Source organism: Bos javanicus, chromosome 1 (genome assembly GCF_032452875.1).
Source record: "Bos javanicus breed banteng chromosome 1, ARS-OSU_banteng_1.0, whole genome shotgun sequence".
NCBI lineage: Eukaryota > Metazoa > Chordata > Mammalia > Artiodactyla > Bovidae > Bos > Bos javanicus.
In genome coordinates this window covers 64,524,776-64,550,159 of record NC_083868.1, presented here as the reverse complement: position 1 = coordinate 64,550,159, position 25,384 = coordinate 64,524,776, and the positions used below count along the sequence as shown (strand labels likewise).

The 25,384-nt window shown below is 39.0% G+C and overlaps 2 protein-coding genes across 7 annotated transcripts in view; one reads left to right on the top strand and one right to left on the bottom strand.

The window, feature by feature from the left end:
* Positions 1-3,827, top strand: part of CD80 (CD80 molecule) — a 29,565-nt gene extending 25,738 nt beyond the window's left edge. For both annotated transcript variants that reach the window (XM_061397533.1, XM_061397444.1), the window contains exon 8: positions 1,467-3,827. The gene's annotated coding sequence lies outside the window, so the exon portion shown is untranslated. The remainder of the gene's footprint in view (positions 1-1,466) is intronic.
* Positions 3,828-5,082: 1,255 nt separating this feature from the next.
* TIMMDC1 (translocase of inner mitochondrial membrane domain containing 1) lies at positions 5,083-24,974 on the bottom strand. 5 transcript variants are annotated; one of them, XM_061397664.1, is made up of 7 exons: positions 24,502-24,968; positions 20,893-21,058; positions 17,570-17,658; positions 16,567-16,634; positions 11,157-11,235; positions 7,746-7,856; positions 5,083-5,538 (listed from the first exon to the last, which is right to left on the bottom strand). In XM_061397664.1, the coding sequence occupies exons 1-7, from the start codon at positions 24,693-24,695 to the stop codon at positions 5,388-5,390; spliced, it is 858 nt and encodes a 285-aa protein (XP_061253648.1). In that variant the 5' UTR covers positions 24,696-24,968; the 3' UTR covers positions 5,083-5,387. The 5 variants fall into 5 exon arrangements, 3 of the variants coding, with proteins under 3 accessions (XP_061253648.1, XP_061253724.1, XP_061253676.1); XM_061397740.1 differs by having other exon boundaries at positions 24,655-24,967; XR_009732712.1 differs by lacking the exon at positions 5,083-5,538 and adding an exon at positions 11,747-11,892 and having other exon boundaries at positions 7,785-7,856; positions 24,502-24,974.
* Between the last annotated feature and the right edge of the window lie 410 nt (positions 24,975-25,384).

Sequence of the window (25,384 nt, the reverse complement as noted above, 5' to 3'; positions counted from 1 at the left end):
AAAAAAATGAGCTCTAACACCTAAGACTTACAGAGCAGGTTATGCTTTCAGTTCAGTTACTCAGTCGTGTCCAACTCTTTGTGACCTCATGGACTGCAGGATGCCAAGCTTCCCTGTCCATCACCAGCTCCCAGAGCTTACTCAAACTCATGTCCACTGAGTCGGTGATGCCATCCAACCATCTCATCCTTTGTCATCCCCTTCTCCTCCTGCCTTCAATCTTTCCTAGCAGCAGGGTCTTTTCCAAAGAGTCAGTTCTTCGAATCAGGTGACAAAAGTATTGGAGCTTCAGCTTTAGCATCAGTCCTTCCAATGAATATTCAGGACTGATTACCTTTAGGATTGACTGGTTGGATCTCCTTGCAGTCCAAGGGATTCTCAAGAGTCTTCTCCAACACCACAGTTCAAAAGCATCAACTCTTTGGCGCTCAGTTTTCTTTATAGTCCAACTCTCACATCCATACATGACTATTGGGAAAACCATAGCTTTGACTGGACGGGCCTTTGTTGGCAAAGTAATATCTCTGCTTTTTAATATGCTGTCTAGGTTGGTCATAGCTTTTCTTCCAAGGAACAAGTGTCTTAATTTCATGGCTGCAGTCACCATCTGCAGTGATAAATAAGTTCCCAGATTCCCCATCTATTTGCCATGAAGTGATGGGACTGGATGCCATGATCTTAGTTTTCTTTACAAAAGCATTATTTCATCTTATAAAAATCTCTTTTGAGCAAGATCTGTTTTATGGAGAGAAACTCAAGCCTCCCAGATGTTGAGTGATTTGCCTGAAGTCAGACAGATAAAGAGCAAAACCAGAACCCGAACTGGACATCAAGCTCCGGTTCCTTTCATGGCTCCATAGCAGCCTATGTGTATTTCCCCCACAGCAGTCTCTCAGCTTCCAATTCTGCTTTCTTTACAACTTACTCATTCCCCAGGATGCCCTTCCCAGGATGTTCCCCTGAGTTCTGCAATTACCTTGCATTTCCCTGACTTTCCTTCCATCTTAAAAGTTTTCTGCTCAGTCAGCTGAAGGCAGCCAGGAACCCAATCCCCTACACGTCTTCTGTGGCCATGCTGTCCAGTTCAAGCAGCTCTGCCTGTGACCTCTATTGTTGTGCTCTCTTGGGCACATCACTCTCCACCCTGGGTTTATTTTCATGTGTCTTACTTTACCAAATTGTAGGCTAACTGAGAAGAGCAAGCATGCCTGATACACCTTTGTTTGTCCCACACATAGCTGAGTGAGCACCTTTATCGATAATGTTTGGATGGTTGGTGACTGCTGGTGCATAATACTTCAATATTTCCTGTAGTAAAATTCGTCAGACCTGTCCTAAATTCTCTCATACTTTGGACCTGCCTTTATGTCATTTAGCCATCAAGATCAGTATCTATAATGGTACCTCAAGCTGGGAATACCCTTGCAATAAAAAAATAAAAAAAATTTTTTTAATGTTTTCTTCAGGTCCTACCTCCATCTGAGATTGGCCTCTTTCTGGTGCTTCTGCGAACAGCCAGGATTATCCCACCTCGACCTTCCTGTATCTGTTCTCTAGGAGCCCCTTCACTCCAGTGGCTTTACTGAAAGTGACTAGAGGAGTATGATGGGGACAGAAGTAGTTCTGGTGACCTTGCCCAAGGATTTGGAAACATGGAATTCTTTAGGCCTGGAAGAGACATTAGTGAAAACCACTTACTAATAACAAGGATCTCTAAGTCCTGTGTGGTGACCTGAATTATAAAGGTCAGGACCAGAACCCAGATTTGGTGCTCTGGCTCTGGTGTTCTTTTCCTTCACAAATCAGGCTCTGTACTACTGACTGGTTTGTGTGTGTATACACACTATCCGTCACAGTGCTTCTGGAAACAGAATTTATTCAGTGTCAGTTAGGTCCATCTCAAGAGACTTAGTGTGATGAAGGAATGGAGGATGTCATGCTGTCAAAAGAAATCTAATGTTAATGTATGGGAAGTCTGTTGTAAGTACACCTAGAAGACAATGGAAATATTACTGGTATTTAGCCAGGACTTTATTCTCACTACGTTCTCCTTTTTGGCTTTCCCACTTCTCAACCAGGTTCAGGAGAAAGTAGATCCATCTAAAACTGAATTCCTCTGATATGGAGGATGAGTGACTTATACAGTAAGTCCCTTACATACGAACTCCCAAGTTGTGAACTGTTAACTAAAAATAAATTTTAATTCTTTTAAAATTCTTCGAAGTAACAAAATAGGTATTGTGCCAATTTTTAATTCAAAAGTGAACTTATGAGCTGTTTCGTTTGTAGTTACCTTCTAGAACAAGTTATTGGTTAGATCATAAATTTTAAATAGAAAAAAGTGTGTTTTGCACACTTACACAACTTTCTCTAAATCTTTTCTTAGGGAAATTTGCATTTTTCTCCTTAACAGTTTATTGATAGCCTCAGTCTTAACCACAAAGATTGGCACTGTGTATTAAGTATATTGTTATGTTCTTGTTCTCTAATACAATATTTGCTTTGTATGTAAAAGTAAATATTGTATACAAAAGCTTACCAACTTTTTCCCAAGGAATTATCAAAAAGCATTCATTTGGACTTTCGTATTGATTTTTCAGTTGTTCCTATAAAAAAAAAATTCAGCAAAATCTATTCTTGTTTGACCTATGACCTGGTAAATATGATTTACTTCACAAAACAAAAAATAAAGTCATTCTGTTTGCACTTATTAACAAGTTGCAAACTTTCAAAATTGTGAACGCGCATTCGCATGTCCAATCATGTAAGTCAGTTCATGTGTCTGGTGTACACTGTCACATGCATTCTCTACAAGTGACTGTGCTTTTGTGTACTTTACAGTACTATATAGAGTACAATAGTACAGGATCTTTATTTCAGGATGTCCAGAAGCAAGTGTAAAAGTAGCAGTATACAGCCAATTCTGTCAGCTGGGTACCTAAGCTAAGTTTGTTGGACTTACGAACACACTCTTAGAACGGAATTCGTTCCTATGTAGGGGACTTACTGTACACCCCAACACACTATTAAGGTTGGAGAGTGGTAATGTTTGGTTCACATTGGACTGATACTCTCCTTAAATGGCTTTATGCTAGTTTAATCTCATTTGTAAAATCTTTATGAGAAGGTTCTCATTTAAAATGAGATAGTTTCATTGTGTATGTACTAAAGAGTAAGCTGTCTTTAGCAGAAATTGATTGATGTAATGAAAATAGCATTCCATGGGGCTTCCTCAGATCCCTAAAGTGGCTTTTTCTCTGCGGTATTTCTGGATCCCCCTGACATCAGAGAATTGAAAAGAAAGAAGTGGCCAACTGCTGTTCTTACATGACTTAACTTATGACTTCTCTTTCTCTGAAATTGCCTTCCATGCTCACTGAACCAGGAGTGGACCTGGTCAATTAGACATTCTCATTTGAAAATCTGGAGTTGGACAGCAAGAGTTTGACCAAGTTTCTCAAATGTGGCAGGATTTAAAGTGTTTCATTTTAGTAGCTTTAAAGATCAGATTATTCTATACAGTCTGAGAAACAGGGATACACTTTTAAATGGTTGCTTACAGAACAAAATTACAGAAGAAAATAAAGGTAGTAGACTTACAAGAATTTAAAGAAGATAAACAATAAAAAAAAAAAAAAAGCCCAGGAATTGCTTCATTAAGAGTCATAATCCTTGTACATGATTAAAAAAAAGTAAGAGTCAGTACAAACCTAAGAGACAGCTTATTTGTACTTTAAATAAGTTATAGTAAATTATTGCTTATTACATTTAATAAATGTGTTAAAGGAGTTATATTTTACTTTATTAATAAAATTATTTTAAAACCATCTAATTTTATAATTTCCATTTGGAGGATTTAATCTATACATGGGCATGAATAAAACAATAAACTGCCAATTTGTCGGCAATTTATGAATGGGATGATTATGCTGGTGCAGAGGTTCTCATATCCTTTTAACTGCTAATATCTGTTGTTAGACAATGTCCTGTGTGCCACTGTACTGTGCTATGTCTTACACACATCATTTCACTTAGTATCTATTCTGAGATACATACTGTTTAACAGATGAGAAAACTTGAGACCTAAAGTAAAATGGGTTGGCTGTAAGTCACATGGAGGCCTCAGGGCTGAGATTCGAAGCCTGTGGTCTGCCTCCGGAGCCTACAGCTTTAGCCACTACTATAGGCTGCTTCACAAACACTGCTCATGGGAACAACCGTGTTGTCAGAGTAGGAACTAAGAGGTCTACAGATCAGAGATCAGTCGCTCAGTCGTGTCCGACTCTTTGTGACCCCATGAATCGCAGCATGCCAGGCCTCCCTGTCCATTACCAACTCCCGGAGTTCACTCAGACTCACGTCCATCAAGTCAGCGATGCCATCCAGCCATCTCATCCTCTGTCGTCCCCTTCTCCTCCTGCCCCCAATACCCTCCAGCATCAGAGTCTTTTCCAATGAGTCAACTCTTCGCATGAGGTGGCCAAAGTACTGGAGTTTCAGCTTTAGCATCATTCCTTCCAAAGAAATCCCAGGGCTGATCACCTTCAGAATGGACTGGTTGGATCTCCTTGCAGTCCAAGGGACTCTCAAGAGTCTTCTCCAACACCACAGTTCAAAAGCATCAATTCTTCGGCACTCACCCAAAGCAAAGCACTAGCAGTTTTCTCATTTCAGTACACTTGGTTCAACCATTCTGCCCTCATTTAATAAAAGTTATACTCTGCAGGGCAGCTTCTTTCCCAGGCAGCAAACTCCAGGAGCATAGAGACAGTATATTCTGAGCAGCTCTTGTATACTACAGCAGACATACTTGTCAGCATTACTGAGTGAGAGAACAAGGTCGGGCTGTTTCTTTAATAATTCTTCTCTACTTCCTTTTTGTTAAGTTTTATTTTATTTCAAATGGCATAGAAACCATCTCTGATTTGTATTAAAACAAAATCAAACACAACTACACATTTAGGTCCTTACTGTTTCTAGGACCCAAGGGTACAGGGGTTTCACAGATCATCTGCCTTACCTGGTTCTTTCTTCTCCTTCTCCTAGTGATCACTACAGTACTCTTTTAAAGGGCTACAAGAATAAATTTACAACCTGTAGAATTCAACTTTAATCTTTTTCGAAATCTTAATTTACTACTGTAAAATCCAGAGAAAGGAAATCTATATTGATCAATCAATGCAGATACAAGTATGTACTTAAATCTAAGGAAGAGTAAAGTAAGAGTACAAGAGCCCAATTTTTGATTAAAAAAAAGCAAGAGCAAGTCATTGTGCCACTACAGATGCCAGTGCTTACATGTGTCAGCAGCCCAAGCAACTGGCATGCTTAGACATGGTGACATAGCTCTCTTCAACTCTCCACTGAATTTCAAGTCCAGAGCATGTTTAGTCTTTGTCTTGTTTATCTGTTGATGAAGGGTTTCTAGGAAGATTTAGCAGTGCTTCAATTTTCTGAGCATCATCCTTAGATTGATCTTTCTGTAAATTACTTTCAATTTCTTCAGGGAGGAGCTCAGTAAATTGTAGTCTGGCTTTCCTGTAATGAAAGTACAAGAAAGATATAGCAAGCACTGTTCTATTTTTTTGGCTTTTAGAGTTTTTCTAAGAAAGATAGTATTTATCTTATTCTCTCCTACAACTTATGAGCAAATACTTCTCCTTGCACTTCAAGTACAAGACTTTCTTCTGTCTCATAACCTGTTTCACTTAAAGCCCCTTGTAGGAGTCTCACATTACCAAAATGGACATTGCCAGGGCAGTAGCTCTGATCCTTAAGATATTCCAGAGTTCTCCCAGCAGTGAATTGCAGTTGCTAAAACACCTTGAGCTTGAGTGTGAGCCTTGGAACCAGTCTGTGCTCTTGCCCTCAGGGACTAGGGGGATGTGAAACCCCCTGCCACTCTGTTAAATTCTGTTGACAGATCTTGTAGGACATGCACAAAGGTTGTAACATTGGTAATCTCAATACGGAGAAGTCAGGACACCACTACAGATGTATATTTACTAGGAGTTAAAATATCTAATTTTCAAATAAGAGATTGGTTCTTTTTCCAAGTCAAGTATTAGTGTCTTCCTTTCTTTAAGTGATTATCAAGGTCACCTATGACTTTCATAAGAAGATTTGATCATTTCTATGTCTCTATGGAAAATATAGCCAGTGTTCTATATTTTCTGCTCACTAAGGCAATTTTTTAGATTCTCACTTTGTTGATTTCTCTATACTATAGTTATTTTCAAGCAAAGAAGCATACATTTTAAAAGTTCTTAACTATTTATTAACTGTCCTCAGAAACACCACATATATATTATATACATATAAATAACCTAAACACTTCTGACACTGACACAGTGACACTATTTCCTTCTGCCAAAATACTCTTTCATTTCTATAAACCCAGTTTTTTACCCATTCTTGAGGTTTTCCTTCTCTAAATAACTGATCAACTTCTCTAACTTTCTTTTTCTGGCTTCCTTTTTCTGACTGGAATACTATTCATATTTTTCCAAATGTTAATTCTTCTATAACTTCCTATATCAGATTCAAATAATCATGTACTTTCCTTACTTTTCCAACTCCTTTCTCAAAGATTCTTTTTTAAAAAAGAAGTCTCATGACACCTAAAAAACTAGAAATAAGCTAATGCTTCTATGCTTTTAACCCTCCATAATATCAAATTTTAAGCTGGCATTCAGAATTTTAAGTGCTTTATAATAGCTTCATATCTCACTCACCCTCTTACTATGGAGAAGAAGAAGGAACAAAACAAACATCACTGTGGTGTGATTCTGCCCTTACAACAGCTGAGAAAACTGATGGCTTGAAGTTAAGGAAAACATCTGTGTTCATAGAATTAATAGTCTAGCTGGTATTTAAGATTTGTTTTCAAGGCTTCACTGGCTCCAAATCAATGCTTTTTCTCCTATAGTACCTAAGTCCTTAGACAACAGATCTATAGATATTAAGAATTTCCATGTATGTCTATGTGAGAGTGTGTGTGTGTGTGTGCGTGTGTGTGTGTAGCACAAATGGAAGTTTCAAATAAAACCAAGGGAAAAAGAAGACTTCTTATCTACCAGACTACCAAAGAAGCAGCAGCAGATGTCATCTTAGTGGGCAGGAAGCAGAACCATGAGAATCATTTGTACCAAAGCGCTAGACGGCAGACTATTACGATGATCTTACAAAGAATAACAGGAAGTTGGCCATCACTGGATCCCAGGGAGAGACTTATATGAACAAGCGATAGTCTGCATCTTTCTCAGTAGCATCTAGTCTGTGAACAGCCACTATATGCACCTAACACCTATTGAAGCCACAGCAAGAAGTATAATAATTAAATGTGGAGACCTAACATGCTATGTAATGTTCATAGACATACGTGTAAACAAGGATATCACCTTTTAAGTAAAGCCAAGTAAAACTCACTCACTGCTATTCATTTCATTTCCTTTATATAATTTCCAATGCAGTCACAAACATAGGAAAAGAAAAAATATGCAACCAAATAAGATTTATAACATTTAACTTAAAAAAAAAAGTGTCTAAGGAAAGGTTCTCATTTAGTATCTTTCTTTTTTCCATTCTCCTTAATTAAAAATATTAAAGACCAAGTAGGGTACCAAGTGAAAGACTCAGTAAAAAGAAAGTCTTTGACTTGAGCAGCAATTTAGAGTACCTGTTTCAGAAAGCATCAGTCTGGGGACACAAAAGCCCAAACAATCCAGTCTTAACACACTCCTTACCGTTCTTCCAGTTTCAGCTCCTGGAATGCTTTTTGATCCTTCTGTTTTCTCTCCTGAACTGTTTCACCACAGTACATCTGAAGTGCCATCAACAGACTTCCTATAGGAGTGCTGAGGAGGAGGCAGAGGGAACATTCAGAAGAAAGAGCCGTGAGACCATGCAGAATGAGAGTCTCTGCTCAGGCAGGAGGAACACTAACCAGACCACTGGCTCACTGACAGGTGCAGGGACGTCTGACAGTTAAAGCATCCTTGTCAGATAAAAAATATTAAGATAATTTCCTTCCTGGTCCGAACAACGGGAAAAACAATCATTGCAACATCCTAAATTTAACTGGTATAAAAACAACAGGTCTATAAATTGGCTTTTTTTTTAATCATGAAAGATAAATAAACTAGTAAAACATATATTTATAAGTTCTAGTTAGCAGCTTTATATTGAAGGTTTCTCAGAAAGGAAATTCATACCAGGAATGGTACCAGACCCTGTAAGGGGCAAGAAATGTGAAGGGTACTTTTGGTTGGGAGAAGGATGCTACTGGCTTTAGGTGTTGCAGCTGCCAAAATATCCTAAAATTCAAGAGTCTGGCACAACTGTCTCACCCAGAATGCCAATAGTTACTCACTGAGAAAATGACTTACATAACAATTATCACAGTAATGATGAGGGTTTTGTTCATATTTTCAAAGAGAAGGGAGTTTTTGACTCTGATACAACTTAAATTCTTTACTTAACATTGTAACCACATTTAAAAAATTATTTTTGCTATGTGGAAATGTTTGTTGATGATGAATGGATAAACAAAATATGGAACTGTATATACAATGGAATGTTATACTGTCCCAAAAAGGAAGGTCCTGTCACATGGATGAAACTAGAGGACACTATGCTTAGCGAAATATGCCAGTTACTAAAGGAAAAATACATGATTTCACTAATATGCATTACTCAGAGTAGCCAAAATCACAGAAACAGGAAGTAGAAAGGTGGTTGCCAAAGGCTGTGTGGGGATGGGGGAAGGGAGCACAGTGTTTAATGGGTACGGAGTTTCAGGTCTGCAAGACAAAGACGTTCTAGAGGCCTGTTGCACAACAACGTGAATACAGTTAACACTACTGAACTGTACACTTAAAAGTGGTTAAGATGGTGATTTTTATGTTATGTGTGTTTTTTAACCACAATAAAAACCTATTTTTGCACCTAATTTCAACAATTTTCCCCTTCAAACCAAGTTGGTATATTAACAAGAAAACAAAAATGTCAGCAACAGATCATCACATGATGAATTTTAACACAAATTTGGAAGGTGAGGGAGAACTCTTCTTTCTATTCAGGTGAATGCCAACTAATAAAGACAGAAGAAATGACAAAACTAGCAAATTAACATTTTGTAACCAGTTTTATATTAAATAATAACTGATTACATTAGGGATTATCAATGGATCATTAAAACCACTAAAAGATGGCTGGAGGGTAGATAATTCACACTACCTCATCCCACAGATTACTTATTAAACACAATGGAAAAAGATAACTTTGCAGTGGCGAAATTTAGTAGATACCAAATCTGCTAGGCAGAATTCTAAAACGGTCCCCCCAAATTTCCTACCCTAATTTCTCAAATATGAATATATGATGAGAAATTATGCCCATGATTAAATTATGTTATGTAGCAAAGTGGATTTTGCAGATGTAACTAAGGTTACTGATCAGTTGAATGAGTTAATCCAAGAGGAGATTACCTGTGTGAACCATCTGAATACAGAGTTTTTTCCAGTTGGTGGCAGAATGGAAGTCAGAGAGATTCAAAGTATGAGAAGGATTCAACATGCTGGCTGTTGGTTTGAACATGGAGAGGGCATGGAGAAGGAATGTGGATGTCTCTAGGAACAAGGTGGTCCCTGATAGCCACCCAGGAAACAGGGAATTCAGACCTACAGCCACAACGGTTCTGTCAACAATCTGAATTTTATGGAAACAAATTCTTCCCACAGAGCCTCCAGGTAAGAGCCTGCCTGACCAACACCTTGATTTTAGCCTTGTGAAATACTAAGAAGAGAACCCATCTGAGCCCATCCAGACTTCTGACCTACAGGAAAGTGATATAATAAATGGGTAGTGAAGCTTCTTAGTGTGTGGTTAATCTGTTACACAGCAACAGAAAACTAATATATCAAGTTACTTCACTTACAAGGGGTGACATAATATGCCTCTTGACACACACTGAGAAGGACACAACTTCGCCTATGTTGTAATCTTGATGAAAACGTTAAACCTAAATCTAATCATGAGGGGATAATCAAACAAAACTGAGAAATATTCTGGGGGAAAAACAGGCGTGGAACTAGTCTAGCTTAAAGGAACCTAAAGAGATATAACAACAAAATACAATTTAATCCTGGATTCTACAAAATTATATATTATACACACACACACACACACACACACACACACACAGAGCATTACTGTAATAACAGGAATTCTGAATATGGACTTTATCTTAAATAGTATTGAATCAATGGTAAATCATTTATTGTGATAATTGTACTGTGAAATCATTGGAGAATATTCTTTCTCCTCGGAAATACATGCTGACGTATTTAGGGCTGAAGAATTGTGAGGTCTCAAATATTTCAAATGGTTCAAACAAAAAGAAATATACACATGTCCCACAAAAATACTGAGAAAGAGAAAACAAATATGGAAAAATGTGAACAACTGGTGAATCTAAGTGAAGGTTATATGGGTGTTCAACATACTAATTACCTCAACTTTTCTACAGGTTTGAAATGTTTCAAAGTAAAAAGCTGGAGAAGAAAAGTCTTAAAATTTATTAAACTAAATAAACAAACCTAACCTCATTTTTTTTTAATGTGCTTGTTAGCCATTTCTTATTCCTTTTTCTTACTCTTTATAAGTATCTTTGTTCAAACCTCAGTTTCAGGTGTTAATGATATTTAAACAGTTTTTACCCAGTGAAGACCAGAAGTAAAATCAACAACTGGGATACAATCAGAACTGGACAATCAAAGCTACTACCAATACAAGACTGTGCTGTGCTGTGCTTAGTCGCTCAGTCATGTCCAACTCTTTTGTGATTCCAAGAACTGCAGCCCACCAGGCTCCTCTGTCCATGGGGATTCTCCAGGCAAGAATACTGGAATGGGTTGCCATGCCCTCCTCAAAGGGATCTTTCCAACACAGGGATTGAACCCTGGTCTCTTGCACGGCAGGCAGATTTTTTACTGACTGAGCCACCAGGGAAGCTCAATACAAGACTAGAGATCTTTCATGGGATTAAATCCTCTAAGGATTAAATTTGTTCTTTAGAAATGATTCAGATTTTTAACAGGCAAGGCATTAATGAATTAATTAATGTTATATTAGAGTCAAAATACGTTAATACCTACCCCAGCAAGGCTCCAATTATGCCACCAGCTACTAGGCCATGCAGGCCTAAGTTTATTCTAAAAAGACTTCCTGTGATAGCTATTTTAAAAGAAACAAAAAGCAGTATCAAATCATTTTTAAACACCAGAGTTCCATTTGAACATGTTTCTTCTATAAGGACATAAATCTCCAAGTAAGCTTTTTGAACCCAACATCAATATATCACCACAACCTAGACTTCCCATACGGCCAGCTTCTCATCCACTCTGCAAGTTCAAAGGCAGAAAGGTCCCTTAAACAAACAGAACTGCTCAGTCGGTTCTATGGACCCAGCTTCTTCTCATTCTGCTTTTTTGCCAACCTCACCTTAAAAATGTTATTTCTTCACTTCTACCTCTTTTAGTTCTTCCTGCTTTAAGGAAAGTTTTCTCCAAATAAACAATAAAAATCTTCACTAGCCACTTGCAGGTCATGTCTTCCCCCAGCTTCGCCCTTTCTTTTTTTTTGGACACGCTGCCCGGCATGTGGAATCTTAGTTCCCCAACCAGGGATAGAACCCATGCCTCCTACAGTAGAAAGGCCATGCCACCAGGGAAGCCCTCAGCCTCACTGGCTCTGTGCTGCTTAGCATCACCTCTCCAGCAGACCTGCAAGTGGGCAGTTGGCCGACACTGCCACCTGGTGGCTGGAGCATAGGTCCTTTTTCCTCACCACCGAGACCGTACACCCAAGATGTCCATTCATTTTCCTCTTTCACTATGCACAAAACAACAAATGCCATTTCAGGTGGTAACATGTTTAAACATTAACATCTGAGGTTTATATTTCTTATTTAAGTATAATATATTCATTTTTTAACTTTTCTATTTCATGATTTTTCTCTATCTTTCAACAGTGTAACTATTATGTGTCTAGGTGTGAATCTTTTCACATTTATTCTTCCTGGAGTTTGTTGAGATTCTTGGATGTGTAGATTAATGTTTTTCATCAAATTTGGGAAGTCTGTGGCCATAATTTCTTAAAATTCTTTTTCTTCCCTTTTTTCCCTTTCCTCTCCATTATTCATATTCTTGGAAAAGACCCTAATGCTGGGAAGGATTGGGGGCAGGAGGAGAAGGGGACGAAAGGATGAGATGGCTGGATGGCATCGCCGACTCGATGGACATGGGTTTGGGTAGACTCCGGGAGTTGGTGAAGGACAGGGAACCCTGGCGTGCTGCTGTTCTTGGGATCGCAGAATCGGACATGACTGGCCGACTGGACTGAACTGAACTGATTGTGTCTCACAGATCTCTGAGGCTCTATTCATTTGTCTTCATTTTTTAAAATTCTGTCCTTCATAAAAGATAACCTATATCAATCTATCTTCAAGTTCATTGATTCTCCCATGCTCTCTCAAACTGGCTGTTGAGGGCCTTCTCTCCAGTGAATTTTTAATTTCCATTACTGTATTTATCAACTCCAGAATATTCATTTGACTCTTAAAAATAATTTCTATCTTTAGTGATATATTCTGTTTGATAACTATCATCGCATTTTAATTATTGTAAACACTTGAAGTCTTCTGTCTGCTACTTGGAGCTGGAGTATCTTCCTATAGGGGCATGGCTGTGGTTCTTTGCTATAGTGATTTGCCTGGACCAAGTCTGTGGAGTCTTAGTCTTCTTGTTTAGTAGAGTGCAGCCAGTAGAGGTCTCTGTTCAGTTTTTACTTTTATTTCTGGCTTCCTAGGAATCACACTAGCTTGGCAGACAGCCAGTACACATTTTAAGCCAGTAATGCTGTCACCTTTTGTCAGTGGATCTGTCTGTGGCTTGAAGAACGCACTCAAGGTTTAGGCAGTTTATAAATCTTCTGGCTTTTACTTTCTGTGTTCATGAGGCCTCACAATAAAGCAGATAAGCAGCTTGCTAGAGCCCTTACCAGTCTCTCCTGAGTGTGCTTACACAGACAGGTAACTTTTCGGAGTTCTGGGGATTAGTAGGTTCTTAATGAAGTCTCCGTTGGCTTTCTGGTTCTCTGGATGTCTTTGGTAGAATTCTACCTCATCCACTAATTGACCGCTTGCCCCAAACACCACCAAAACCTCCAGTTAGCTGTGTGATGTTGTTCTTTCCTAAGTGTTTGCTATTGTTTTCAGCAACACCCTTAGGCATAGAATTTTCTGTGCTCTGCTCCTAATCAAGTCAGTCATCTCCAACTTTAGTATTGGTCTTCCCAGCCTGCCCTGCACTTGTGGAACTTCTGTATCATGGAGCTGGGCATTAGGTGGGAGCAGCCTCAGGCTGAAATACTACAGACTCCCATTGTTCTTACCAAGATTTAGTAGAAATTCTTAAATAAATGCTTCTCAATTTGTTATGTGCCCTTGCTCAGTTCCAGGATCTTTAAGGGGTTGTTTTTGATAATTTTGTCCAATTTTATTATTACTTTTGGAGGAAAGGATTTGCCAAGCTCTCTGGTTATTGAAAATACTTTTATAAGTGTTCAAACAAATACCAACTAATAGTGGTGAGGGAAGATGTCCTTACCTGATTCCAACTTCAGGATAATTTTTTTTTTTAATTTTAGTGTTATATTATTTATTTTAATGTTGGTTGCTGGTTTGAGATAAAAATATATTTTCTATCATACATATTTTTCTATTCTTATTTTAATAATATTTACATTCAATCGAGAAACCTTTACTCTACCCTGCTATATATCAAACAATTGTGACATAAAAGGCAAACACTTTCTCTGAATTTCAGGGAGTTGTCTAGTAGGGAAGCAAAACAAGTAAGCTGCTACAACACAGTGTTATAAATGCTTTGATAAAACTGTTCACAGTGAATTATGAGAACACAGGGGAAAGATACGCAAGATAGGAAACTGGGAGCTAGGAGAACCCTCTGAGGAAGCCGAAGCAGACAGATGAACTCAACCTTGAAAGACATGTGTTAAGTATGGAGCTGAATAAAATTAGTTATGGGAGTGGAAAGGTGGATTCAAGCAAGAATTCTTGTAATGCAAGAATATGCTGGGTTTGAGAAATCAAAGTAGATTATAAGGCTCGTGCAAGAGTGGTACGTGGAGGTCAGGTCAAGAATCGACCTTAAAAAAAAAAAATCGACCTTAGTGTGATGGGAAACTAAGGAAGAATCTGAAGCAGAAAAGTGCTAAAATCATACTCATGTTTCAAAAAAAGTCAGATAACAGTAGAGGTTTGAAGCAAACCAAGATGAAAAACAGCGAAAACCTGCAGTAGCAGTGGGAAAAGAGGAGGTGAGCGAGTCCAAATATTTAAGAAATAAGACTGACAGAATGAGAAGTTCGGAAAGGGGACATAAAGGGCAGAACCACATCATTAATTGATTTCCAGTTTTGGAATTTAACAGAGTAGACGACAAAAAACATATAGCAGGAGTAGACAGGAGCAAGTGAGGGCAGAAACACAAGAGTTTTCTTTGGATATAGGCACTATAGAATATCCATGTAAAATTTTTCACAAGTTAAAACAGGGCAAGTTCTAGCTGCTCCAATGCTATTAATACCTATTTCTCATTTCATGTTTTTAAATGTTTTCATTAAAATGTTAAGCTCAAATTATGTATACGTGTGTTTGCCTGTGTATTAACAGAAAAAGAGAGAGTGCACCTAAAACAAAGAGCATATGTGATAAAGCAAACGGGCTAAAATGTTAATAACTGGGAATTCCCTGGCGGTCTAGGGTATAGGTCTCTGCACTTTTACTGCCAATAGCCTCGGTTCAGTCTCTAGTCAGGTAACTAAGATTCCACATGCTTTGCAGCCAGAGGTGGGTGGTTGTTGTTATTCAGTCGCTCAGTTATGTCCAGCTCTTTGCAACTCCATGGACTGCAGCACACCATGTTCTTCACTATCTCCCGGAGTTTGTTCAAACTCATGTTCACTGAATCGTGATGCCATCCAACCATCTCATAGTCTGTTGTCCCCTTCTCCTCCTGCCTTCAATCTTTCCCAGCATCAGGGTCTTTTCCAATGAGTTGGCTCTTCACATCAGGTGGCCAAAATACTGGAGCTTCAGCTTCAGCATCAGTCCTTCCAATGAATATTTAGGACTGATTAACTTTAGGATTGACTGATTTGCTCTCCCTGCCGTCCAAGAGACTCTGAAGAGTCCTCTCCAGCACCACAGTTCAAAAGCATCAATTCTTCGGCGCTCAGCCTTCTTTATTGTCCAACTCTCATATCCATACACGACTACTGGAAAAACCACAGCTTTGACTACACAGACCTTTGCTGGCAAAGTGATGCTGCTTCTTTTCAATACACTGTCCAGTTTTGTCATAGCTTTTCTTCCAAGGAGCAAGTGTCTTTCAATTTCATGGCTGCAGTCACCATCTGCAGTAATTTTGGGAGCCCAAGAAAATAAAGTCTGTCACTTCAGCCTAATGGCACAAAGTGAAGAGGAACTAAAGAGCCTCTTGATGAAGGTGAAAGAGGAGAGTGAAAAAACTGGCTTAAAACTCAACATTCAAAAACTAAGATCATGGCATCTGGTTCCATCACTTCATGGCAAATTGATGGGGAAAAAAATAGAAACAGGATAGGCATGGGGTGGGGAGCTTAAAAAAGTTCTTAACAATAACAGAATCTTTGTACTAAAGGATACTGCTCATGGTGCTCCTGTATTACTTTTATTTTTGCAACTTTCTATAAGCCTGAAGTTATTTCCAAACAAAAAGTAAAAAGCTGTTATGTGAAGTATATGCATTTTTCTTATGTGAGGGAATATACATGAATTAGTAAATGTTTGCATCTAAATGGCAGTTAACTTCATTTACATTTCGGTAGATGTACTGGATTTGTACTAGAAATGTAATGAAAATATTCAACACTTTTTAAAAATGTTCATTTTAAAGAGGGCATGTCTACCAGAGGCAGAGCACTTTAAAACAAAATCTAATTTCGTATCATAAAAAATCTGGCTCCTCTCTACTTCACCTCACAATTCTCTCAAGCCACTCCCCCACATTCACTGTGTTGCAGTCATATTATCCTACATTTGAGAAACCTTAGAGCCTTCACCCTTGATGTTACCCCTGCTTAGGCGACTCTTCTCTGCAAGGCCTGCTCTTTTCCATTCTTCAGCTATCAGCTTAAATGTCACTTCCTTAGAAATCAATCAGTCTGTCCACATTAGATCTTACCTCCCCACCTATTTTTTATCATAGCAACCTGTTTTATCCCATACACATTAGATGATAAAACTCAATGAAGGCAAAGACTTTTTTCTGTTTTTGTTCACTAAATATACCAAAGACCAAGCATATTTTCCATATATCTTGCATTAATGTTAAATGAGATATGATGAGAAGCCAACCAAAGAATTCAGTAGCCATGACTTATAAGTCCTTACATGTTTCCTAAACCACATTTGAGATTGAAATATGAACAAAAATGTCTTACCTCCTGCAATGACAAAATGGCTTAAGGCATTTTTATTTCGGTAAACGTTTAGACCAGTGTTCACTGTACTATGAAGAAGAAAACAAAATTTAAAGCATATCTCAATTACCTTCTTGACTTTAACTTTTTCACTAAAGTGATACGTGTTAGTTTAGACGAGCTTACTATGTCAATCCCTGGTTCCAGCAGGCTCCTTCAGTGTGTTTCAGATTGCTATAATATGCCAGTAAGCAACAGAAAAGTAAAGTAAAGTTCTGCAGAATTCCTCTCATTTAGCAACCCTGTATCTATTTTGATACTAGCTGGCAGGCCTTCATGTGCACGCATGCTCAGTTCTGCAAGGTGCTCAGTCATGTCTAACACTTTGCAACCCCATAGAAAGCAATGGCACCCCACTCCAGTACTCTTGCCCGGAAAATCCCATGGATGGAGGAGCCTGGTAGGCTGCAGTCCGTGGGGTCGCTCAGAGTCGGATACAACTGAGCGACTTCACTTTCACTTTTCACTTTCCTGCATTGGAGAAGGAAATGGCAACCCACTCCAGTGTTCTTGCCTGGAGAATCCCACGGACGGGGAGCCTGGTGGGCTGCCATCTATGGGGTCGCACAGAGTCGGACACAACTGAAGCTACTTAGCAGCAGCAGCAGACTATACCTCTCCAGGCTCCTTCTGTCCATGGAGTTTTCCAGGTAAGAATACTGCAATGGATTGCTTCCTCCTCCTCCAGGGGAATTTTCCCAACCCAAGGATCAAACCCACATCTCCGGCAACAGCAGGCAGAATCTCTACCACTGTGCCACCAGAGAAGCCTGGCAGACCATCATCATCCATTGACACAAAACTACAGCTGGACGAATCTTTTGCATAAATAGGTAACAGTTCTTAAGAAAAAGGTATCATAGATCACTTTTATATGGGTGTTTAGATTTTATAATTCCATTTGTTAAAACAATGTGCTCCTAAAAGAATACCTAAAATCCTTTATGAGATTCAGAGAACTTACTTGAATATAGTCACAAACATGGCCGTTCTCCAACTCCAGCGCCAGCCATACCGGATGAAGCCTCGTGTAGCAGCACGATGGGCAGATTGCTAAAGTTAATAAAAAGGCTGTGAGGTTCCAAGACACCTTGATACTTTCTCTATTCTAAAACTGTGGTGGAGGAATGTCAACTAGGAAATAGGTAGGAACACCTAAATAGATAGAAACAGTAGAAAATCTCTAGAAATATCATTCTTCAATTACTGAAACTTAAATGTACCATGTGCACTCTATTCTATCACAGGGTATAAAAGGAACTAAGAAATGCAGTGTCAACCAAGTAATTCATCAATTAAATAGCAACTAAGAATCTAAATGACAAATACTATGACAGATATAAAATCAGTATTCAGTTCAGTTCAGTCGCTCAGTCGTGTCTGACTCTTTGCGACCCCATGAATTGCAGCACGCCAGGCCTCCATGTCCATCACCAACTCCCGGAGTTCACGCAAACTCATGTCCGTCGAGTCAGTGATGCCATCCAGCCATCTCATCCTCTGTCATTCCCTCCTCCTCCTGACCCCAATCCCTCCCAGCATCAGAGTCTTTTCCAATGCGTCAACTCGTCGCATGAGGTGGCCAAAGTACTGCAGTTTCAGCTTTAGCCTCAGTCCTTCCAAAATCAGTATTAGACATGCTTTTTTTTCAAGAAATTGTGGGGAAAAGAAAAAACAGAAAATAAAGAAGGAACACTGAGTAAACTATAAATGGTAAGGATTAAAGTAATACAGATATGCACGAGAGGAAGAAAGGAAGGGAAAAAACCTAATCTTTACTGACCACCTTCTACGTAAAAGTTGCTAACATATTACCTCATTTAATCTTTACAACATTTTCTTCAAGCAGGTGTTAAAAGGCATAAAGAGGAAGTTTCTAATCAAGATCACTCAGCCAATAAAGAATAAAGTCAGAATTGGAAGTTAGGTTGTCTGTTTCCACCGCTCATTTTCATTAACCACCATGAAGCAAGTCTGGCATAATATTGTGAGGGTAAAGCCTAGATTTTTAAAGAATGTGACAGAATCCCTAGATGTAGTCTTAACTACTATATGATACTGGGCAAGTCAAAGCCTCTCTGAAAGGTATCAGCGCAAATTCATGGCTTTTAGTAAATAGGTAGACAAATATAGAAACAGAGATATATGTACGAAAGTGTATATAAATCACACACATACATTTCCTAGCTCTATCTGCCTAGACACCATCATACCTCAGTAGCAATGAGCATGCCTAGCCCCAGATCTTGGTTTTTAAATATCATTTTCTCTTTGCCACTTTATTTTTTTTAATTGAAGGATAATTGCTTTATAGAATTTTGTGGTTTTCTGTCATACATCAACAAGAATTAGCCATAGTACACCCATGTCCCCTCCCTCCCAAACCTCCTTCCCCATCCCACTCTTCTAGATTGTCACAGAGCCCCTGTTTGAGTTCCCTGAGTCATTTAAATATCATTTTAAAAGAAACAAGGCTGGTGCTTGAAAAGATGAACCAGAAAAACCATGCTGCGCCCCAAAGTAAAGATGTGCTCAAAGACTAACGTGGACGTCATCAAAAGGACACAGGAGCTAGCTTGAAGAGATTCCAACAGTCTAAATCGACGCCAAGTATCAAAATAAATGATGATAATAATGGATTATAAAACCATAGAATAACGTAAAAGTCAACAAGTCCACACTGAATAAATTATAAATGGATAAACGGACAGATAAAAGCTCTTCCTTACAGCAGAATACTAACCAATAAATATACACGGACGATGGAATTACAAAATTACAAAATGGCTGTTTGGTTACCACCACAGTAATAACTATTTTAGGAAAGAGTCAGCACTGAACACTGAAACCAGGGGGTGAAAAATTGATGAAAAATAGGATATTTGCATAGTCTCAAAGTATCTAATAAGTATTCCTAAGATACTTATTAACCACAAAGGGAAAAACTCAATAATTTTATAGTGGATAAACATGGCAGGGAACATCTTAACTAAGTGATTAAAGTATCCCCAGTAGAGGGACAAATAGGTATCTCATGCTTCTTATCATTACTTACTGGGAAGGATACAGTATCAATTGTAGGGTATTCCTGTGAAAACACTTAAGTGAAATTTAATCACAAGAAAACATCAAATGTCCAAATTGTGGGACATTCTACAATACAAAATAAAGGCCCAAGTCTTAAAAAATACTGAGGTCATGAAAGTCAAAGAACAATAGAAAAACTGTTCCAAATTAATGGAGACTGACTAGAGAGGCACAACAGGCAAATTCAACATCTGATCCAATACTAGATCCTGGACCAGAAAAAAAAATTTTAATAACTTGTTTACTTTAAAAATAACGTTAGTGGGACAATAAGCAAAATTTAATAAAGTCCACTGATAAGATAATAGTACTCTATGAGTATTAATGTCCTGAACTGCATAATAATATTGTGGTTATGTAAGAAAATGTCTTTGTTTTTTAGGAAATGTATGCTGAAGCACTCACCATGTCTAAAACACACTCCCAAGCAGTTCACAAAAAAATAACAGCATGCCTTATACAGAGATAATAAGAAAGCAAATGTGGTAAAATGTTAACATTTGCGGAATCTGACTGAAAGGTGTACAGGAATTCTTTGTACAGTCAGTCCTCTGTATCCCCAGATTTGGAACCTGAGGAAGTGGAACCATGGATATGAAGGACGTATGGTACTATGGTTTTTTTTAAATAAAAGACTTGCGCATTTGTGGATTTTGGTATCCACAGGAGTCCTGGAACCAATCCCTCTTGGACATTGTAGGACACTGGCACTACTTTTGCAACTTTAAAAACTTGACACAATTAAAAAAAAAAAACACACGAATTTTAAAAAACAAAAAATTCTGAGCCATAACTTCCTCACTAGGACAACAGAACTGATGTACAAATGAAAGATACAGCAAATGAGTCAGCACTCAACAAACTGTAAAGCTCTAAATGTTAATGATTATTTTAGTGTGAGCTAGTGTACTGCATACAGGCTTTGTAAATAGGATAAATACACTAAAGCTGAGCCTTGATGATTTATCAGGAGATTAGAAATATATTTCAGAAAGTAGAGCCATGGTGGTGATCGATTCTAGTAAGAAAAGTGGTCTCACAAAGTTTGAGTATGCACGCTAGCATTAGCACTTCCATTGTTGCTGAGAACAGACTGTTTCCTGAATCTTCTCAACCCTACTACCTAACTAGATGATTAAATATAAAGTGAACAGCCAAAACTGGCATGCCCCCAAACACTATTAGAACACCAGTACGTACCACAGCATCGAGCTGGTTGTGGTAAACTTCTGCTTGGCTCTGCTCAATGTAGCGCTGTTTAGCGTGAATAAATGCTGGTATTCCCCCATATGCCCAGCCGATGATGCCTGCTGAAATTGCTGCCTTGTAAATGTCCTGAAGTTCTTTTGAAGTTCTCTGCCGTTCACTAAAACATCAAAAAGACAATGTTGTTTGGGATTAGTTTATGGATACTGCTCTCCAAAAGACAGTTTGATCAGAATCGTCCCAAATGCTAAACAGGACTTAAATTTTCATGATGGGCAGAACCAATTAAATCTTCTGATGAATAAAATAATTATATTACAAGTAGCTCAAATCTCAGTCAAACTGTCAGAAGTTAGATTAGTAGTTATTCTTGGGAAGGCAGTGACAGAGAAGGGGCACAAGGGGGAGCTTCTGGGACACTGTTAACAGTCTCTTAGGGCTGGATACAGACCTATGTTTAGTGAAAAGTCACTGACAGGTATACTTATGCACATTTTTCTAGGTGCATATTTTATTTATACTGCAATAAAAAGGTTTTTTAAAGGGTTATTTTATTTGATGACTCTTACAGCTATGCTATATCCCTGGAAACAGAAAGAATTTGTAAACTGGATGCAGAATTAACAATTACCTTTTTGAATTTTTAGATAACTTTTGGAAATTATAAAAACTTATGAGATTTTAGGACAATGTATGCAAGAATGAATACCTATACATAAAAAAACCCCAAATTTTATCTTTCTGAATATTTAATTTTTATGTCATGCTCAGATGGGCCTGTACTATCTATTGAAGACCACTGAATGAGAAAGCTCATGATGCAGTGGGCAGCACAGACCAACCTAAAATAAACGGAAAAGCTACCATTTCATTCAATCTATTAATCTCAAAAGCATTAGAAACTAGAAGCTATGTTGCAGCTTCCAAGATGTCCTCTGGAAATTGCTCTAACAAACAGCTAAGTTTGTAAGTGTTTAGTTACTAGAAGTAATGGCCCTCCTATGTAAGTAAACTACTGAATATTAATTTTTTACAAACTACTAACTTGTTTTCTTCTGAGACTGTACAAGTGTTTATCTAATTCTAATTCTATATAATTTATCTAATTCTAACAACCACATTTCTGAAATCAGAATCAGTGAGTTCTTATAGTTCCCACATATACAAGAGAGAAACCTAAATAAAATTTCTTAAGAAACGAATTCTTATATCAATAGGAAAAACTGCTATAATCTAAACTTTATATTTTATCTTATATAATGAATCAAACCAAAAACATTTACACAAAAAGTGGGAGAACTCGGAAAAGAGAAAATGAAAAAAGAGCTTAAGATTTAACAAGCCAGGAAATGCATACAATATCCTCTTTTTCATCCTCTGAAAAATTCCATGACATAGCAATATTTTTTCTTCATAATATCAACAGACACTCTATGAAGTTACATGACTGGGCCTAAGAACTAATGAATGGTAAACAAACAGGGAAAAGTGGTGAAAGGACCTAGACTGTAAGTAGCAACAATGGGGTTGTAGTTCTGGTTCTGTCATCCACTGCTAAGTGACCTACAGGTAGATCACAATCATTCTGAACCTTGGTTTCCTCGCCCATGACATGGAGGGGACAATGAAAGTTATATTAAATTATCTTTCAAGTTTCCTTCAGCTCCAACATTCTATGGTTTATAAAGCTGATCAAAATAACCTTTTTCAAATGAATTTGAGTCAGTTCTAGTGAGGTGGATGAACTTAGAGCCTGTTATACAGAGTGAAGTTAAGTCACAAAAACGAGTATCATACATTAATGCATATACATGGAATCTAGAAAAATAGTACTGATGAACCTATTTGTAGGTCAGGAATAGAGATTCAGACACAGCAGGGGCAGGTGAGGGTGGGAAGAATTGATATACATACATTATATATAATGTATATAAAGAATTGAAATATATACATTAGCATATGTAAAGTGAACAGATAGCTAATGGGAAGCTGCTGTGTAACACAGGGAGCTCAACCTGGTGCTCTGTGACAACTTACATACACGGGATGGGGTGGGAGGTTGGAAGGGGAGGTTCAAGAGGAAGGGAACCTATGGCTGATTCATGTTGCTGTATGGCAGAAACTAACACAACATTGTAAAGCAACTATTTCCAATTAAAAATAAATAAATCAACAAAAATAAACCTTTTCTGTTGTGTACTACATAGGATCGTTCACAAGTATCTCAAATAAATTTGGAACGACCAATGGAAGGGCGGCCTCATTATCTTTAAAATAAGATGATGAAATCTAAAGAAAGTAATTAAATACAATTCTACTGGCTCCCCTGCTCTATTTCAGCAACATAATAAAGCTTCAATGTTAATTTAACCAGTTGATACTACAGTGTAGTATATGGGAAGTTCAGTTCAGTTCAGTCGCTCAGTCGTGTCCGACTCTTTGCCACCCCATGAATTGCAGCAGGCCAGGCCTCCCTGTCCATCCGGAGAAGGCAATGGCACCCTACTCCAGTACTCTTGCCTGGAAAATTCCATGGACGGAGGAGCCTGGTAGGCTCCAGTCCATGGGGTCGCTAAGAGTCGGGCACGACTGAGCAACTTCACTTTCACTTTTCACTTTCATGCATTGGAGAAGGAAATGGCAACCCACTCCAGTATTCTTGCCTGGAGAATCCCAGGGACAGAGGAGCCTGGTGGGCTGCTGTCTATGGGGTCGCACAGAGTCAGACACGACTGAAGCGACTTAGCAGCAGCAGCAGCAGGCCTCCCTGTCCATCACTATATAGTAAAGTACTTCATAAAAAGGGAAAACTTTTCACCGGTAAGTGAGGAATAAAAATGATGAAATTAATTATCCTGAGTTTTCCATTAAAGTTAATTCAATTGAAAGGGTTATCATTTATTCCGACACCGCTTTACTTGTGAATCCAGCTAATATCTTTGCAACAACAGTTGCTACTATTTTTTTATACATTCCTTATTTGGCAGAGTAAAAATTTTAACAACTGTGTTCTCTCTCCAACCTTCATTTTTGTGGCAGGAAGGAGGGCTACTGTTCAAGAAGCATCAGAAGCATACTTGTGAATCCAGCTAATATCTTTGCAATAACAGTTGCTACTATTTTTTTATACATTCCTTATTTGGCAGAGTAAAAATTTTAACAACTGTGTTCTCTCTCCAACCTCCATTTTTGTGGCGGGGAAGAGGGCTACTGTTCAAGAAGCATCAGAATCTGTGATCAAGTGATACACGAATAAGAATACTGGAGTCCTCCAGATGTTGGTTCTAGGGTCACTAAATAGCTTACTCTAATTCTTCTAATTTGTAAAGTCAGGGGATTATATTAAAGACTATGTTTAGACTCCCTAAACATTCCTAAAAGTTCTTACTTTCAGTTAGTCTCACCCTCTCCATCTGAAAACCGGCCTGTCAATCAATAGAACTACCAAATAGCAATGTTAGAATACAAGCTTGAGGTACATTATATTAAACTCCAAATCCCGCAAAAGTAAATCACACCACTCTGGGGTCCTTCGCCCCAGATGACCCAGGCTGCAGGTCACCTCCTTTGTAGCCCCTCCCCACAGACCGAAGGCACGTTTACTCTTTGACAAACAGCTCCCGGAGGCGGTCCCATCCGGATTCCGGGTACTGGGGTTCTGAGACGAAGGAAGACAGTTCCTGGTCCTCTACAAGAGCCTTGGGATCGGCTGCCACAGCTGCGGCAGCAAAGACCCGAGGAAAAGGTCTCAGCGACCTGCAGAGGAAGCTCCGTGGGGCCGGCGGCCGCGCCTCCATGACCCTCTCCGAACCTGTCGACAGACACTCGCTTGGGCGCTTAGGAGGCCAAGGCCTCACGGAAGTGCGGTGGGGGATGAGCGAGGGTAACTGCAAGAAGGAATGGGAGAGTATCTTTACACTAGTCCCGAGTTAAATTGCAGCCGTATCCGTCGACACACCGCTTGACACACAGGCCCTCGGTGCCAAGCCTAACTTTGGAGGTACTATGACACACGAGACAGGAAGTCCCTCCCCAACGAGAGCAAAGGCTGCGGGACTGGGCAAAGCCGGAACCGGAGCCGAACACACTTCCGGCTGGGGGCGGGACGGTGTCAGGCCAGCCCCCCGGAAATGAGGTAATGGCAAGGAGCCAAGCTCAGCGCAGTCTGACTTGCGGTGCCGTCCTTCTCACCCTTCTGTGACAGGGAAACACGGTGGCAGGTAGATTGCAGGCGGGAGGATGTGGTCTTACGCTGAAGTGAAAGTGGCTCAGTCGTATCCGACTCTTTGCGACCCTATGGACTGTAGAGTTCATGGAATTTTCCAGGCCAGAATACTGGAGTGGGTAGCCTTTCCCTTTCCCAGGGGATCTTCCCAACCCAGGGATTGAACCCACGTCTCCCGCATTGCGGGCTGATTCTTTTACCAGCTGGGCCACAAGGGAAGCCCGAGTACTGGAGTGGGTAGCCTCTCGGACTCGAACCAGG